Source organism: Simochromis diagramma, unplaced genomic scaffold (genome assembly GCF_900408965.1).
Source record: "Simochromis diagramma unplaced genomic scaffold, fSimDia1.1 OVJJ01000387.1, whole genome shotgun sequence".
In the NCBI taxonomy this organism is placed as follows: Eukaryota; Metazoa; Chordata; class Actinopteri; order Cichliformes; family Cichlidae; genus Simochromis; species Simochromis diagramma.
In genome coordinates this window covers 3,528,719-3,546,550 of record NW_024387152.1, presented here as the reverse complement: position 1 = coordinate 3,546,550, position 17,832 = coordinate 3,528,719, and the positions used below count along the sequence as shown (strand labels likewise).

General features: G+C 41.9%; 1 protein-coding gene across 6 annotated transcripts in view; it reads right to left on the bottom strand.

Moving 5' to 3' along the window:
* The window catches only part of cpne5a (copine Va), an 84,536-nt gene that overhangs the window by 58,056 nt on the left and 8,648 nt on the right, over positions 1-17,832 (bottom strand). For 2 of the 6 annotated variants that reach the window (XM_040047709.1, XM_040047711.1), the window contains exons 2-7: positions 13,818-13,858; positions 12,935-12,981; positions 5,685-5,788; positions 4,545-4,584; positions 3,559-3,573; positions 3,322-3,398 (exon numbers count right to left, since the gene is read on the bottom strand). In XM_040047709.1, coding sequence (XP_039903643.1) covers positions 3,322-3,398; positions 3,559-3,573; positions 4,545-4,584; positions 5,685-5,788; positions 12,935-12,981; positions 13,818-13,858 — 324 coding nt within the window. The other 4 variants (XR_005698268.1, XM_040047710.1, XM_040047713.1 and 1 more) reach the window with 3 other exon arrangements.

Sequence of the window (17,832 nt, the reverse complement as noted above, 5' to 3'; positions counted from 1 at the left end):
ATTACTTAATGCAATTTCTGCCTGTCCTTTGACTTTGATGTTTTTATGCACGGTCTGTTTAGCCAAAAAAAGTCATTAAAAGGTATGCAGCATGGCTATAAGTACATTTATGATAAATCAGGAACATCGTCAGAGTTCGACAGTCATAATTGAGCCAAGTTCAAGCTAAACTTGTAATGGTAAGTACATGTAAACAGTGAGTTACAGCATTGAATTGACGAACTTAGTACCTCTGTCTTTACTTAAATAGTTATAATGAATAGAGAGCTTATTCATTTCCTTATAACTGCAGCTAGAAAGAGGAGCTAAAACAGAACAGATTCATGTGTGAAATGCATGAGAAGTGCAACATACTGTACCTATCAGAAGGTGTAAAGATTTTTTTTCTTTGTCAGTTATCCTTCTGTATTCAGTGCTGGAAAAACATCATTATTCCTTTGAAGCGTTGGTTTTCCCACAGGAAAACAGGTCAGGTGAGCTTTTATGTGAGCTCTCAATTTATTCAGTTCCACATGCATGCCTTTGATATGTTATTTTTGTATATTTCCAGCTTTCCTCCCTCCCTGTGTGGGTTGATCGGCACACCCGCGGCAGTCGTACTCTTCCTTATGGTTCATTTCCAGCTTTAAGCATGCAGCAGAAGGGCACAGTAAGGGTAGGCTAATGGGTTTAGCATGCTAATCTTGTGCTGCATTTATATGCTGTACAAACATATTGTGTGTGGTATATTTCACCATACTGACAGGAAAGGTTACAGCTATTTTTTTTAAATTAACACTATTATTATGGTACCTACACAACTATATTGTGATTTGTTCCTGCAGGCAAAACAACAACAACACAAAAACAATCAAAGCTAAGAAAGCAGTGTCACAGCACCCATGTGGGTTTTTTTTTTTTTCAAAGAAGCCATTCACCCCATCAGTCACTCAGCTTGACATTTCTTCCTGCACCAATAATTTTGATGCATGCCTCTCATTAAAAACAGATTATAAACGGAAGTATTTACACCACTATGTCTGTAATGAACCACTGGTCTGTTCCATAAAACTGCCTTTACAGGAGTTGTTGGACCTCTGTGTGCAGTAGTATGAATGACGGACACGACACATAAGGTATATTACTGTGTTTGCATTTTGATTTTCTGTAAACTCTCTTTCTACACTTAAGCAGCATGCATTAATGTGCTAATCTTAACTCAGATATGTGTGTCTCTCAAGCTAGCAGCACTCCCTGAGAAAGGAACCAAAAGTGTTCAAGGGTGTTTTGCACCCTTGGCAAGTGGAGGGAAGGATGTGATGTTATATTTTATTTAACTGAACTGTGAAGCACCTATATGCAGTTTTTTCAGTTATAGATAAAATCTCATATTTCTCATTTTAAGGAGGTCACTCTGTATATTAGCCTGCTATCTTTGTCAGAATACTGACTGACTGACTATAGTTTTTCAGCTATGCAAACACTGGGAAAGCGAGGCTAAATGTCAACGGCTGGCAAACCAGCTTTACTCCTCATCTCCAGTGTCAATGTTCTCTCTCTATCCATATTTTCCATCTGTCTCTACTATCTGTCAGCATGGGTGAAAATGCCAAAATTCCTTGCCTCTATCCTCTTGCCAGCCAGTAAAATACTACTGGTATATTGTATAGCTGTAGAGGAAAGAGTTGAAGCCACATGTCCTCCAAGCTGATTGCATATGAATCTGTAAACACGCAGTTAGGTCCTAAAAAAGTTTAAAAAAGGGAGGCGGAGGAGTTAGAATTGCCTTTAGATTTAAAATCAAAATTATGACTGGATTAAACTTTGGGTAAGTTTTAGGCTTTGATATGTGCTTGCGTGCTGGTTGGAGCAGAAAGAAAAAGAGGGAGAGGTCTGGAAGAACAAAAGGAATAAAGAACACGATGAAGAAAAAAGGGGTCAAGCCAGAAGAAAAGAATCTGGTAGATGGAAGGAAGACGAATAAATGAAAGATGAAGTCTGGAAAATAGGGAAAGGGGTGCTGATGTGCTTCTTAAGCAGGTCATTGAATGCAGCGTGCCTTGGGAGGGCTCCTTTAAGCATGACTAACAGATTTCCTCAGTCCCTGCAGGAGCTGTTCTCAAAGCTATGGCGCAGAGAGACAGTGTCACTTTAGGATGTATGACAAGGAAATGGAGCACAAAAGCCATAAAACAACTTCTGGGATTTCGTCTATCACAGGAGGGGAGAACAACTACGTTTCTCATGCACGTTATTTAACTATTCAAATAAAAAAAAGAGGGCAGATGAAAACTGCACCCTTAACTGAGTGTCATGGAGTTGAAAAGAATCAAAAGAAACCTTCACGGTTCTTGCGCTTCGTGAATTGTTACTTCCAAACTTGAAAGGAACAGCTAATAGCAACCCAAGTGAAAGTTTTCACAGGGGCTCATTTCTTGACTTTATAATAAATTGTGGACTGTAACATCAAACTTATGATCATCATCACCCTCTCAGCAATGATCAAGGTACCCTGCTGAGGTTGTGGAATCAATACTTTTCTCCATCATGTGTGCCTGGGGCTCCTGATCCTCCTCCCTGTCTCTGATGTGAGGTGTGAAGCCTAGTTTACAGCACACTGGTGAACACTGTCTCTTGATCCTGCTCATCCTCTTATTCAACACCGAAGGGCACCGAGCTCTGTAATCCACAACCCCCGGTCCCTGGCTGAGTTCATGGTCGACACCAAAGCCCTGCTGTTCTCACAAACCCCCCCGCTGCCGGGGCCAGCACCGCCTCATATTTCACATAGAGGCATATATTTTGCACTCATGGTCTCACACACCAACACAGGCTTCACAGTGTGTCAAACCCTCCTTCGCACTCTCAAAAAGACACATAACTCAAAGAGCTGCACACAGGTCTGTGGGTGCCAAGTGCTTCAGGCTTTCTTATTTCCCAGTTTACACTAAGGAGCTGATAGTGTCGTGTGTCTCCTGCTGACTTCAATCCACTCTTAGAGCTAGATCACCTCCCTAATGACAGTAATTGTATTGTGGAAGCCCCTGGTCATGTTCAATTACCCATTCCCATCCAAGCACATTGGTCTAATCTCGCACTGTAATGTACAATAAAGATGGCTCTAGAAGGGAGATGTCAGCTTCGCTGGCATGGATGAAATCCAGCAGAAGAGCCATGCTGTGATTGAATAGGCTGAGAGGTGGCACTGAGTTTTCATTATCTCATATCTGAAAACTTCCAAATTAAAACTGCTCTTTGTCTACTTCCATTTAAAAAACACTGAGAGCCTACCATTCTTGTCACACAACTCTGCAAATTGAACACTGTGAAATCTCCACTCACCCGAGCGGTTTCTCCAAGCGACTGGCAGGTGAGCCCACGATCTCTCCCAGCGTACAGAAGACCTGTCCCAGGAAGTCCTGCCATGGGGAGGAGGGCATAAAGTGGGATCGAGAGAGAGACGTAGGATGGGAACATTCAAATGGATCACGGGGGGTAACAAGGAGAGGCCGTGAGGAGTTAAGCATAATTGTAAGCATTGTACAGTTATTAATTAGGACGTCTGAGGCAGACACGTACGTTAAATTCGGTTGGCTTCCGGGGTGAAGAAGGAGGAGGAGGAAGAAGAGAGAGAGACCAGGCAGCAGCAGTGACACAACAGAGCATATCATGGAACAGAAGACACATGACTCAAATACCAGACTGTCATCAACCAAGTGCGAGAAAGAAGAGCAAAAGTGAAAATGTGAGAGAGCAGAGAGGCAGAATGAGAACAGCAGAGGGTAAAGAGTCACAGAGCCTCACAGGAAGCGAACAGGAGAGCGAAAGAGCGCAAAAGAAGGAAGGTGACAGAGACACACATCACACAGGTTGTTTCCAGAGTATGGAGCACAATGCAAAAGCGCAACAACAAAGCGTCACGTGACATATTTGATGATGAGCATTTTGGCAGTATGCAAACCAAGTGCTGCAAATATATTGTTTTGTGTCTGCATTGTATGAGTTTATCTATCAAAGCTTTCAGCATAAAAGACGACACTAACATACATTCACCTTAATGAGCTGTTCTCTTGAATGTATGCTGCACAACAAAGGACCTCGCCTTTCAGACAGTCCTGCCATTTTAAAATAAATAGATACTGTTTAGAAAAATTGTCGGCTGTCTTGGAAATCAAAATTCGCAGCTGCAAAGAGCACCACGGCGCACACAGGGAAATGTGTTGAATAGCTTTGATAATGATGTGCAATGCTTCATTTCTCATTTAAAAGAAAAAAAAAAGTAATGAGTCTATGCCAGACGCAAATGAAAGTTTGATTATTATCGCTCCAGAGGAATAATATAGCTCATTTTAGCTGATGAAAGACTAAAAAAAAAGTCATAATAATAACAAACAACATTTTGGCAGATGAAGCACAATTCACTCATTATTTCTGAATATATTTGAGCATTTAGATGCTACAAACTTTGGTTTGCATAGAACCTAAATATCATATGCACTGACGACTGAAGGGTTGTGTATGAAGTAAAGCTGAGCTCCCGACTCTTAGAAAAGTTTTTCACTTACGTGCTTTGCCAGATCTGGACTTTTAGAATCAATATCATACCTGAAATCACAAAGAGACCACAAATGGCAGAGGTTAGTGCGTGGGCACGACAACAGAAGATTTTTTTTGTGCTGGTGCTAATTAAAGGAAAGTGACTGCGGCGTGGACACTTTTTGTCTGTCAATCACACACCGGGGGAGAGCCGCCTAGCCCAAAAAAAAGAAAAAATGGGGAGGGGGGAAGAAACACGTAAGCAGTAATGTGACAGTTAATTAAGGAAGTCATTCTATAGTTTATGAATGTAATTTCCACTCTCTGCCAGGGGGCACATACTGAAACAATCCACCAAAGGAGAGTGGGTTCGGAGCATCTGCCAGTCAAACTTAATGGAAAAGTAATTAAATCTGAGCACGCCCTGCCTCCCACCTCTGTGATAAAAGAGAGATGTAAATGAGTAACACAGATTGTGAGGGAGTGCACTCCCTCCTTTACTGTCCCAGTCTTGCACCAAATTAATTCATTAAGTGTCTAAAACTCCTCAGAGACCTTCGGTGCAGTCCTGGAAACATCCTAGTCCACCAGGGAATTCATGCTTTGGCGGATATGGATTTTTGTAAGAACATCTCCAATCCTGCAGAAAGAAGGGGGGTGGAGAAATTATCCTGATTCTGTTCTGGGAGACCTCAAAATGAAGCTGCACCTTCCTGACCCTTTCACTAGTCAGACCTTTTCAACAGAGGAACGCCAGGACAGCGGTCTTTGTGAGTTTTATGGGACTTGCTTTCAGACATTTGCTTTTCTTAGCAGCAGGAAGATTAAGGATAAAACTTTATATGAAATATTTATCACCTTATACCAATCTCCACTCAACGAATGTCTACTGAGACACTGCACCAATGAATAATTCCTTGGGAGAGACTCAAGCTGATGACGAGCAAGAGAAGATAGAAAAAGAGTGACTTTGAGAGAAAATGACAGGCAGGAAAAAGGGGAGAAGGGATGATGAGATAGATGGGGGACAAGGAAGCACGGTAAGGGAGAGGATGTTAAGAAGATGCTGCGTTGGAAATAAATGAAGAACTGGAGAAGAGGGCGGCATAACTAACAAAAAAAACCTCAGTGTGTGTCCTCAGAGAAATGGATCAAATAGAATAACTCACACGTCAAAGCGCAGATTCTGCTTCTCCTCGAAGAAGTAGTCCAGGATGTACTTCCTGACAAAGTCTGGGTTTAGCGTGTTGTCTATCACCTCTGTTCTCCCAAACTAGAGACAAGACAAGGTAGACGTGAACAAGAAGCTTTGAGAATCTGTATTTACTGCTCTATTACCTCACACCATCCCATCTATCATGCTACCAAACAGCCATCTGAATTAGTAGCTTTCATTGAGATCAGAACAGGAATAAAAAAATCAGAAGGTTCTATCTTCTTCTTCTTCTTTACCTTTTCACATTGTGCTGGGCATGCATAAGCTTGCAGAAGGCATTTTACTGAGTCCAATTACACTAATTTTCTTTAATACCACATTCACGCCTCCATTATTCTCTAAAGCCACTTCTAGGGCAAGTGGTGTTTTTACATTTGCTTTTACAAAGGGGAACTAACAACACTCCTGCAAAAGGAAGAAAAAGTAAAGCTGCCAGGGCAGACACCAAAAACCATTACATCAGTGTTACACAGCAAGACTTTGTGATGAGGTGATGTGCTGACAAACAAATCAACAAAAATGGAAAGAGTTGCACCCTCTTCCTCGTGAGCACACACGCATTAATTGTTATCCGACATGAATAATTCAGTCAGAAAGTCAGAGAAGTGATGTCAAGCTGCATAAATAAAACATCGCCGGTAAAAAAGAGTAACCATAAACTGACACGGTGAATTAATAATAGCAGTGTTAGGGCTTAATAAGGAGATGAAACAGCGGGATTACAGACTCACACTTTTGTGATTACATCCAATGGGGTTAAGACTCAAAGTGAGTCCTAACATGAAAGCAGACAAGCCACGCTACGCGAGCAGAATACGTTGAACGGATGGACGCCGATGCTAATGCAAAGACAGTCAGGGTGGATTGTGTGCAAGTTATGACAGCCTAAGAGTGTGGGTTTGTTCAAGTGTAGCCTGCCATCAGGTATAAAAGTGTGTCTAGGTCTATAAAAGTTTAACTACTTTGTGTGCATGTGTGTGTGTGTGTCACTATCTCCTCTCCTGCTTTCCCTGTCAAAAAATGTGAGAGCTCTGCTCCAGCAAACGCAAAGAAGGTGAAATCTGTCCCGAGCGAACAGCAGCCTATTTTTAATGACAGAAGGTGTATGTGGCAGCGGGAGGGCTATAGCATATTCACTTTGGTGCCACGCCAAACATAACAAAGGAAGAAGAATCAGCACCAGAGCAGCTAAAAAAGCCACCCGAGGAAATAACAGAACTCCCACTCCACACATTATCTCCACCTTGGCAAGTACACGGCCAACATGTAAAGCCAACGTTGCAAAGCTCTACAATTAACTGTCAAGAGAGAAAAAAAAGACCCTTCCTGCAGGGATATCCGGGTGCTGGCAGTGTGACTTCTTTCCCTTAAGTAACCCTGTACTGAAATAAATTGTGAGCCCTAACGTTAGAAGATTTATCTTGGTAAAAAGATTAACGTCAAGGAGTTTGAAAGGAATTTATGCAGGTTGTACTATGTCAGCTGCTCAGGTAAGTGAAAGTGCGAGACAGGGGAAAATCTGTCATGCACCTGGAGTAATAACTGATGAGGGAGTTGGATATTAAGACTTTAAGTCATGCTGCAGGAAAATGATGGATTGTCAGATTCATGTTGTGACCAAAAGTGAGTTAAGAGCTCACTGGTTTCTTAGGAAGCAAAACACAATGCATGTGTAACATCTGCTTTCATGTTCTTCTGTTGATGAGGTGTGTGAATGACCAGCAGCTGATGGGGAAGCTTGTCCCGTAGAAGGGTAATTGGATTACAGATGGCTGGTGGCACACTGGCTACCAACCACACTTACTCCCAGGAGAACAAAAACACATTACCTGACAGAGGGGCAAAAGAGGCACTCCGCTTTATCAATTCTGCACAGCTTGACTCGGCTGCTCGCAAAGCCAGCTGTCATCTGCAGCTGAAGACACAGGCCTATCTCCTTCAGGGAGAGGCATTCAGCCTGCACCCGCAGTTTGTACGCTCGAGGTGGGGCACTGTAACCCGAGGTGACAACTGTAGGAGACTTATCACGAATGAGCGCAACACTTGATGCTCATCCATATTTGCATGATAAAATGTTAAAAGTACTTTCTGGCTTAGGAACAGAATATTACTGCGTTGCTACCAGTACAAAGACTTGCTTTTCTGTGAGTCAAGGCCGGCAGACATTCGTTCAGAAACATAAGAGCAAAAACTGTCAAGCATCAACCTCAAGTGTTGTTAAGGCTGCAGAAAACTTTCTTAGACTTCTTCGTCTTCTCTTTGAGATGCACTTGGCAATGCAAATCTGCAATGCATGTCTGTTGACAGTAAATAGTCTCCAGTCTGCTTCTCCTCCCAAACTGCTCAGTCTCAGTAGAGTAAAAACAGGAAGTCGATCTCCTTGCCATTAGGAAACACACTGCCAACACATTGCAATCAGTCTGAGTCAGTCCATGCCAATGAGGGCTACCTTTAAGTTTTTTTACAATAAGAGACTCAATTCAACTGTATTCTGGTTATATTTGTATATAAAAGCAAGGCTGCTGAGTGCTTGTGTCACTATTAGTGGAGGAATTTCTAAACCTCCGTTTCAAATCTGTGAGGTTTTGTTTAATGTCAATTTCTTTGTATATAAAGGGCAAAATATATTAAACAGACAGCAATAAGTAGCTTTTTTTCTGATTTACCAGAGTAACCTTGGTATTATCACAAAAAGATTGCATGCGATTGCCAACTTGATCACAAAATCATAGCAGACCAACTCCGTATTTATCGCCTTCTGGATGCACCAAAGCTACCTTAAAGACAGCAGTAGTCGCAGACCAGGTCTCCATGTTCGAAGCAACCGTATCAAAGGCAATAAGATTGCAAGTGCCTGTAGCATAATATGAAAACTGTGTGATGTTCAACAGCATCAACCTGAGCAGGTAGCTGTCCAGTGAATTCACAGCAAACAAGTGTATGCACGGTGCAGACAGCACCATTGCCTAAATCGAAGAGTATTTCAAGTAGCGAGAAATCACTTAGGTGTTATAAAGGCAACTTTGGACTGTGTCCTGACCTGATTCTTCCAACATTGCTGGCTTTGAATGAAAGTCAACCTTTTTTCCCAGAGTCAAAGGGTTGGCCGGCAATCGATCACAACCATAAGAAACATTAAGACTCCGGCATAGAAGTACCAAAAAAAGGAAGGGAGAAGGGAGAGAGCTGAAGATGACGGGCATCTCCAAAAGTTGATTCTGTTCATCTGGACGTAGCGTTTTGTGGGAGAAACGTTTCGTCACTCATCCAAGTGACTTCTTCAGTCTCAGCTGACTGCAGGTTTCAATCTTATAAACAGGAAATTTGCATAATGACTGAAACCAGCCCACTGAAGGAACAATGGGCTTAATCATAATTATGCAGATTCTCATGACTATTGATCAACAACCACTGACCAAAACCCACTGATCAAAGACCACTGATCAATGGCCATGAGTACCATTCACAGAGAGTTGGGGAATGGCTGCAATCACAGCATTGTAAGATGGCGAAAGATGTACCCTTAGGCCCCCTCCTCGATTCAGAGATTGTCTTTCCCTTTTCACGTAAATGGCCTCCTTGACTCCGCCCTCAAACCAGCATTCCTCCCTGTCCAGGATGTGCACATCCTCATCATTGAAAGGGTGTCCACTGGCCTGTAGGTGTAAATAGACTGCAGAGTCCTGGCCTGATGAGGTAGCTCTTCTGCGTTGTGTCATCTGCGTCGCCAGAGGTTGTTTGGTTTCCCCGATGTATAAATCCTGGCAATCCTCCTGGCACTTAACAGCGTACACTATGTTACTCTGTTTGTGTCGGGGGACCCGATCCTTGGGGTGGACCAGTTTTTGGTGCAGCGTGTTTTGGGGTTTAAAAGCCACAGAGACCTGGTGTTTAGAAAAAATGCGTCTCAACTGCTCCGATACTCCGGACACATACGGGATCACTACAGGTTTTTGCTTGGGCAGCGGTTGTCCTTCTCTCCTGGATCGGCTGGAGCTTTCTTTAGGTGCCTTTCCTGCTTTGACAGAAGTCCAGCTGGGATAACCACATTTACTCAGGGCCTTCTTGTTGTGCTGTTCTTCTGCCTCCCTGGCCGCTGTGTCTGTGGAGATGGTGTTCGCTCTGTGTTGTAGCGTCCTGATGACACTCAGTTTATGCTTCAGTGGATGATGAGAGTCAAACCTTAGATACTGATCCGTATGTGTAGGTTTACGGTACACGTCAGCTTTTAGATGTCCCCCATTACTGATGGAAATCTCACAGTCTAAGAAGGCTAACCTGCCACCTTTCATATCCTCCCTGGTGAATTTGATGTGTCGGTCCACCGAGTTAATGTGATCCGTGAAATGTAGTACGTCCTGAGATTTGATATTCACCCAGGTGTCATCCACATATCTGAACCAATGGCTTGGTGGTGTTCCAGGGCAGGATAGCAAAGTCCTCTTTTCCACTTCTTCCATGTACAAATTGGCCACGATGGGTGAAACTGGGGAGCCCACGGCACACCCATGTTTCTGCCTGTAGAACTGACCCTTGTATGTGAAGTACAGTAGGTGGAATGAAGACACAGTTCCAAAAGCAAACACACTTGGTGGATGCTGAGAGTGGTCCTGTTGCTGAGGTTGGTGTCATCCTGTAATCTCTTACGGACTACCTCCAACGCTTCCGTGACTGGGATGCAAGTGAAGAGAGATGTAACGTCGTACGAGACCATGGTTTCATCTGCCTCCATGATGACATCTCTCACCTTCTCAACAAAATCCAAGGTTGTGGTGTTCAGAGCTGCCCACCAGCGGGTTGAGGATCGAAGCCAGAAATTTGGAGATGTTATAGGTTACCGAGTTGATCATGCAGACGATCGGTCTTAAAGGTGCACCCTGTTTATGTATTTTCGGTAAACCATACAGACTTGGTGTAGACTCCCCTGGGTACAGCCTGTGGTATGAGGTCCGGTCAATAGTCTTGTCTTGTTCTAACTGCTTCAGACAGTCTATCAGCCTCTTCCTGTAGCCACTTCCTGGGTCTCGTTTTAGGGGCTCGTAAGTATTTTCATCACTGAGTAGTGACAAAATCTTCTCATGATAGTCTTTCTGGTTTAGCAATACTGTGCACCTACCCTTGTCATCACTAAGTGATGTGAGTGCCTTCCTCTCCTCCATGGTGATGTTGGATACTGGGGGGCTTTGCATTGCTGAGACAGGCCGAAACTTTCGTCCGTAGTTGCTCTGCTTCCACTTCTGCAATATTGTTGATGACGGGCAATTAAGAGCAGTATTGACCTTCTAATGCTCTACTTTAAGAAGACTGAAATGTCAATGTGTTTCTTTAAAACTTGGTAGGTCTGGAATTCAGACATATAAACCAAATGTGTGTGTTTGTGTTGTCATGCAAAGGTAAGATTTATTTTCTTTCATCTACGGGGGCCACTGCAGGATTTATGATCTGTCCAAACTGCATGTCAGATGGTCTGCTACCATCAGAAGCCCCCTAAGCCAGCACCACTCTGAAGTCAGATAAGGGGTGTCTGTGTCACACATTATCTGTCACTTTTGGAGATCAACAATCTGACATTCACATCCACTTCAAACTGTGATCAGCCACTGCGTAGAGCCCAGGTTTGTACTTCTTTTACGACCTTGTATATCGACTTCCCCTCCTTCAAAATGCAACACCAACGTCAATGTCTCTGTGGAGGAAATGTCTGGAGCAATGCGCCATCTCATCAGCATTTTTCTAGCGATCCACCAGTAATTTCTTAGAATTCTTTGAGTTCATATCCTGAATGTAAAAAAAAAACGAGTGAACAGGACTACTTGGGCATAGAATCGACAATTTTCTGTTTCGAATGTAGTGAAAATTTTCTCCATCTTTCACCCTGCAAATGGCTAATTCTTACTAATGCTACATTTATTTTGTCCGTGGCACCTGTGGAGGTGCTTTATGGTTATGATCCTGGACGAGCCATTCATACAGTGAAAAATATTATTAAAAAAAGGCAGATGGTATGCTTTGGAGCAGTGGAAGAGCTTTGGGTGGTTTATCACCCTGTCTCCTTGCCCACAGTGCTTTTTCAAATGGCCTGTTTGCCACACTGTTTCTGGTAATTCTTGTTGATCCCTGAGGCGGTTTCTCGTGTTATTTCTCACCTGTTCTTTGTGGTACTCATATTTTACTCATATTATCCAATCTGCTGGTAATCTTTCTGGGTCTGCTTGTGTTACCTCTGTTCTCAGTTCAGTTTTTGTTTTTACTTTTAGACAATATAATCAAACTATGGAGAGCTGATGGAGCATTTCCCAATCTATTTGTGAAAAGATGTAATTTGTGATTCAAATAAACATTTGACCTTTTCTCTGAACTCATTTCACATCTCTTCTTTGTAGTTTCTCTAAGCTAAAAAAGAGCAAGGTAAAAATAGTGGAGTGTAAAGCCATTTATATTGAGGTTCACACAGCAGCTAAGCAGAGTGGCTACAGGTATAGATTATTCTTTAGGTTTGACAGTCAAACTGAGATCATTGCTGCTTATACCGTTATATTCTATGAAATAAAGAGTAAAATTTGGTGTTACTTTAACTGTTTAGCTACTAATTTGTCCAGTGAATCCTGAAATCCAAGTTATCAATCTGTGAGGTACAACTGAAACACATTTTTGCTTTTTTGGAAGCAAAAACTCAATAAAACTATATGTTTTATTTTTATTGGGGTATCAGATCTTTCCCATTTTACATCTGAAGTCACACCACTCACCGTTCAATCCCAATCGATTTCAATGTGTAAGCAAAGAGACTAGTTCGACTGCCTTAGATCAAAATAATAAGAATTGATTTAATTTAAGTTGCAGTTTCAGTGTATGCCTTTAATTTGTGATTACAGTGTCACATAACAATTCCAGACGGGCCTAATGTCTTACTGCAACCTCTGTCTGCTTTGATCAGAGGGGAAGCCAGAGGGGACAGCGACACAGAGGAAAATCTTTAATGATACATGTAGCTGCCACCTTAATCAGTCACAGCTAACACAGTGCTGACCAGAGCACCAGCATTTACAAGGTCAGTCAATTGCAAGTGATTGGCACTCACAGCATTTACCTTAAGACAGAGGAGGGTGGGGAGGGGGTAAGCGGGATAAACAGAGTAAGATGTCACGGAAAAGAGACGGACTGATTGAGCTGTGTTGACAGGGAAACGGCGTGATCGCTTACCTCTCTCCACTGTTTGGTCTCTACGCCCTGGGTGTACAACACAACCACTGAGAAGTGATGAAGAAGGATGAGATAGCAGCGAAGAGAGAGGAAAAATGCAAAACAGAAGAATACGTCACCAAACAATCTCAATCAAGAATCCTGCCTCTTCAAATTATGTTTGTTTTGTTCCTTCTTTGCTGACATTCATGATTAATTATCTTGCCACGCCCTGACAACATAATGAACTGCCAAGCTTGATGATTCTAGGTATGCTGTCCACAATCAAAAAAGAAAATCAAGATAGAGAGCCCCTGAACACAGCGACACCCATGCAATCAAAACACAATTTCTTCATTGTGGGATTCTCCTGATTCCCATTAGATCTGGCGACTTTAAATGAAGCTGGGGCGGGTGAATACCACATGACCTGTCATATATACCGAGGTTCAGCTTCAGGCGAATACAAAACAGGGTGTCAGCGCTATTTTCCCAGTAGCTTGTTTACACAAAGGGCTTTTACCTCCTCCCTATTATGTTAAATGTCTCCCCCTCCATTCTCTATCCTGCAGGGAGTATCAAAGAAAATGCCTTTATGGCGTTTCCCCATGTGTCTCACCAAAAGATAGCCATTTGTATTCAAAGGCTGGCGTTTACACCCTGCATGCATTAAGGTACTTTAGCTCTCAGCAAGGAAAGGTTGTCACATTATTGTGCAAATGATATGCAGTTATTGAAGGAACACTTTGAAACAGCGCAGTAAACTGAATCAAAGTTAAGCTCAGCAAAAATAAAAAGTGAAGCTTTGTAAATGGAGACGAGGTGTCAGCGAACCATATTCTGAGCAAAATCTCCCGCAGGAAAATCTGAGCTGCAATTATCATCGTAAAAGCTGAGAACTTACAAGGGTCAGATTTGGAGAAAGTGTCTCGGTCCAACAGATTCCTGTAAGAGAAGAAAAGAGTTGCACATCAAAACGTGAAAACAGAGTCCTGCATGTGTGTGTGTATATGCAATTTCCGTTTAAGACTGCAGGGCAACAGCTGTACACAATACACAAATGCTTCTTCTTTCATGCTGTGAAATCACTGAATGCCATATGCAAAGAGCTACAACATAATTGCACGGTAATTCAACAACCATACTCAACTTCACACAAACCACACCGCCCCGTGGGATATCATTTCCATGTGAGCACAATAAAGTGCAGTGGAAAGAGACAGTGGTAACAGGCAGAGGTGCCTTTCAAAGTATGGACACTACCTATAAAAGCAGCCTGCCTCTACAGTGCGCTCAGAAACTGCAAATCCTTTTAAGAATACGTAATTCTTAAATAAAAAAAATGCAGAAATGTGAGTATTAAACAAAAACATTTTTTAAAACATTTTTTGAAGATAGAATAGCATACATTGAATGTCAGATTTCTTTTATTCGTGTAAGTTTAGTAGATAACTGTAAATCTAAAAATGATGCAAAAAAAAAAAACAAGTGGCATAAAAAAAACGCTCAAGAAACAGATAAACAGTTCAAACTAGGCATATTTATGGCTGGGTAATATATTTAATTGTACACTCAATCACAGTTTTAACTTTCAAAGATTATTAAAATAAGATAATCAAGTTTCACAATAATTTGCTTCTTTTTGTCTCGTTTTAGAAATCCTGTGCATCTTCCCCTTCACAATTGTGCCTGCACCCATTCCTATAAAAAAAAAAAGCCCTGGAGAGCAGGCATTTTTAGCTCAGCTCAAACCCGAAGGACAAAAAGACAGTCTTTGAGCAATGGGAGAGGATAAAACAGCTGCTCGGAAACATTTTGGCTCCAAGTAATCTGAAAAGTAGATGCGGACACAAAAAATTGTCAGGGCTCTGTGTGCGGGCAGGCGGAGAGGAGGATCCAAATGCAGGACTCGAACACTGAATAGTAACTCAAAAAAAACCCTCAGCTTTATTTACTGGCAGAAAACAAAGCAAACTGAACACGAAAGTACTGAACACGAAAGTACTGAACACGAAAGTACTGAACACGAAAGTACTGAACACGAAAGTACTGAACACGAAAGTACTGAACACGAAAACACACAGGTATAAGCCAACAGTACAACGCGACACCAAGCACAGGGAAAACACAGGGCTTATATACACAGGGTGGTAATGAGGGAATGGGCAACAGGAGGGAGACACAGCTGGGAGAGAGCAGGGCTGACGAGACAGGGGGAGCAAAGCTGCACACACTAACATAAGACAAGGACTTTCACAATAAAACAGGAAACATGAATCACTACTCAAAGACACGGACTCAACACAGAGAGGCAGACAGAAAATAATACATGAAACTCAAACAATACATGAGACAACAAATCCTGACCACGAATAAACAGAAAGATAGAATTCTAATAATAATGGACAAAGCACAAGAGGAACAAAACGATCATTCAAAAAATAAACCAAAACATAATAAACTCAAAATGCTGGGTCGAACCGACCCAGAACCGTGACAAGAATAATACAATTTGTGCTCAAAGTTCAAATAATGCCTGATGTTTTAAAAGTTAATAGATAATCATGTTAAATAATCCAGATCTCAGCACTGACCAAAGTAATCATGATCACAGCTTCTCTTTAGCACCCATGTACAAACCAATGAGCAGCCTTTATTGACACTGAGCACAGCACCCAGCTTTCCTCATATGTACATGACAACGCAGAGGAGAGAGTGTGGCAATTAACAAGTTAGCAGCTCTGTCGCAGCAACAGAGTGAATGTAAGGTGTCCAAGTGACTCGGGCCAGGAACCAACAAGCTACAAAACAGACTACATATGAGAATTTATTTAACCATTCAAACCAATATCATTAGACTGAATGAGTCCATCACTATCTGGTGGCCTGTAGCATTTTGCACAGGCTAAACTCTCTAAATAAAGCATTCACGCTTTCGTGAAAGATCTATCCAGTTTGCTAACACCGATCATCATCATCTGGCACCTTTTCAAGCAGCCACGCACCCTGATTGGCTTATTGACTCAATCCACATAAGAGGCGCAATCAGCAATAATATTATTCATGTCATCCTTATTTTAAGCTAAAACCCTGAACATTTTCCCTTAATGTGTTCCCTCTGTGCAAATTCTAATAAGGTAGGCATCACCTTTACAACATAAAGCAATGCTATCATCATTTACCATTTTAGATGGAAGACATGTTCCCAATGTTTTCAGGGATCTCATTAGCATATCTGTAAAGTGCAAAAGCTTGTGCCGCTAAATAACTTGATCGCAATTCAGAAAAGTCCTCTTCCCTTCAGGGGACAGCAGAATTTCAATGAATATAGATGAGGGTTCAGGACTGAATCCAAGCAGCAGGGCATCGTTCGTGTACATGTAATTCCCCATTCCTGGACACAAAATCTTCTGTGACAGGGAAACGTGGGGAAATGACAGATGCGGTATTATTGGGTATTAGCCTTGGGCTGACCTGACTACAGTTGGACGATTGTCAGTGCAATTATCATTGGAAGTAACAAAGCCATCCATGACTAACCGCCTCTTTGTATCCACCTGTTACTGTCTGGCATCCATTACCCTCAAACAATTAGCTTGTCCATCACCTTATCCCTGCTCTCAGAGCAGACAAGAGTGGAAAACATGACATCCTCTTTTAGTTTTGCTCCATGTTCCTGTAGAGCACAAGCCTTCGTTTACCTGGCTAAACCTTAATTTGTTTTTGCCGAACATTTTTATTCCAGAAAGAAATGATTAGTATACAGATTTACACGCCTGTACAAATTAATCCAGGAGCTTAATGTGCGCATGGCCAGAGTGTGCGCATCAGTGCCGTAGGACGGGTATTAACATCTCAGATAATCCGTCTGCTTTCACTGAAGTAACGCTGCCTATTTCAAAAGTTAACTCCTTCTCTTTGCAAATCTCAGTGGGATAAGAGAAGATCATTATCCCGAAAGCCGATGTAGGAAAAGTTTGTTGATGAAGATGAAGTTCATTGAAAGTAGGACAAAAGTAATTAGATACAGCTATTTTTCATTCACACCATTTCATGTATCCGCCTGCTTTCAGATCCCAGCGCTTTTGTGATCACTATGGCCATCTCATTTAAAAAACATGTAACGAAAACAGCAAACTCTCCTTTTTTCTCTATTGCTCTTGATCCCGTCACCTTCATTAAAACTTTGATTGCAATAATCTCTTCTTTCTTACTTAAGCTTTTCATATTTTAGTGCGCCTGGAGTAAGAGTCAGCAGTGCATTATTAGATGTTTAACAAGAATAAATTCAATTTCGCTGAAGAAAAAAAAGCAGAATATAATCTTAATAGCTTTCTTTTCTCTGCCTAATCATCCCTCACAAAGTGATGTTTGTTTATTCGGCAGTGAATTAAGCTCATAGTTATTGGTTATGCACACTTCAGTTGATAAATACAATAAGCCACAACCAGGAATTTCTGTAAACGCTGAATTAGCATCGGCCCAGAAATGCACGAGTTCTTAAATCAAATCTGCAAACTCTCTCTGCTGGTATAAATGTGTCAAAAGGCGCTGTAGTTGATAAATGGTTTCACTGAATGCCCAGTGTGAAGGAGATTTGACCTCTAAAGCATGGCTGGCTGCTGAACTCTAATTAAAAAAGAATATATTAGGAAAACGCTCCCTCTCAGTCAGATCCCTGGAGATATTTTAGCAACTCCATGGTCCAAGGGGCTGATTATTAAACTAAGAAATGTGGAATTTAATTCCCGTGCCCACAGTGCCTTATTGTCACCAGTCCCTTAAGTCTCCTCTGCTTCCTTAAAGTTGTCAAAGTCCTAATTGGCAAGTTGGAGAAATGGTATCTAATTCAGTGGAAAGTGGTTTAAAATTGTCCTGAATCTAACTGGCCAATGAGCTGCTGCCTCATTGGTTTTTAC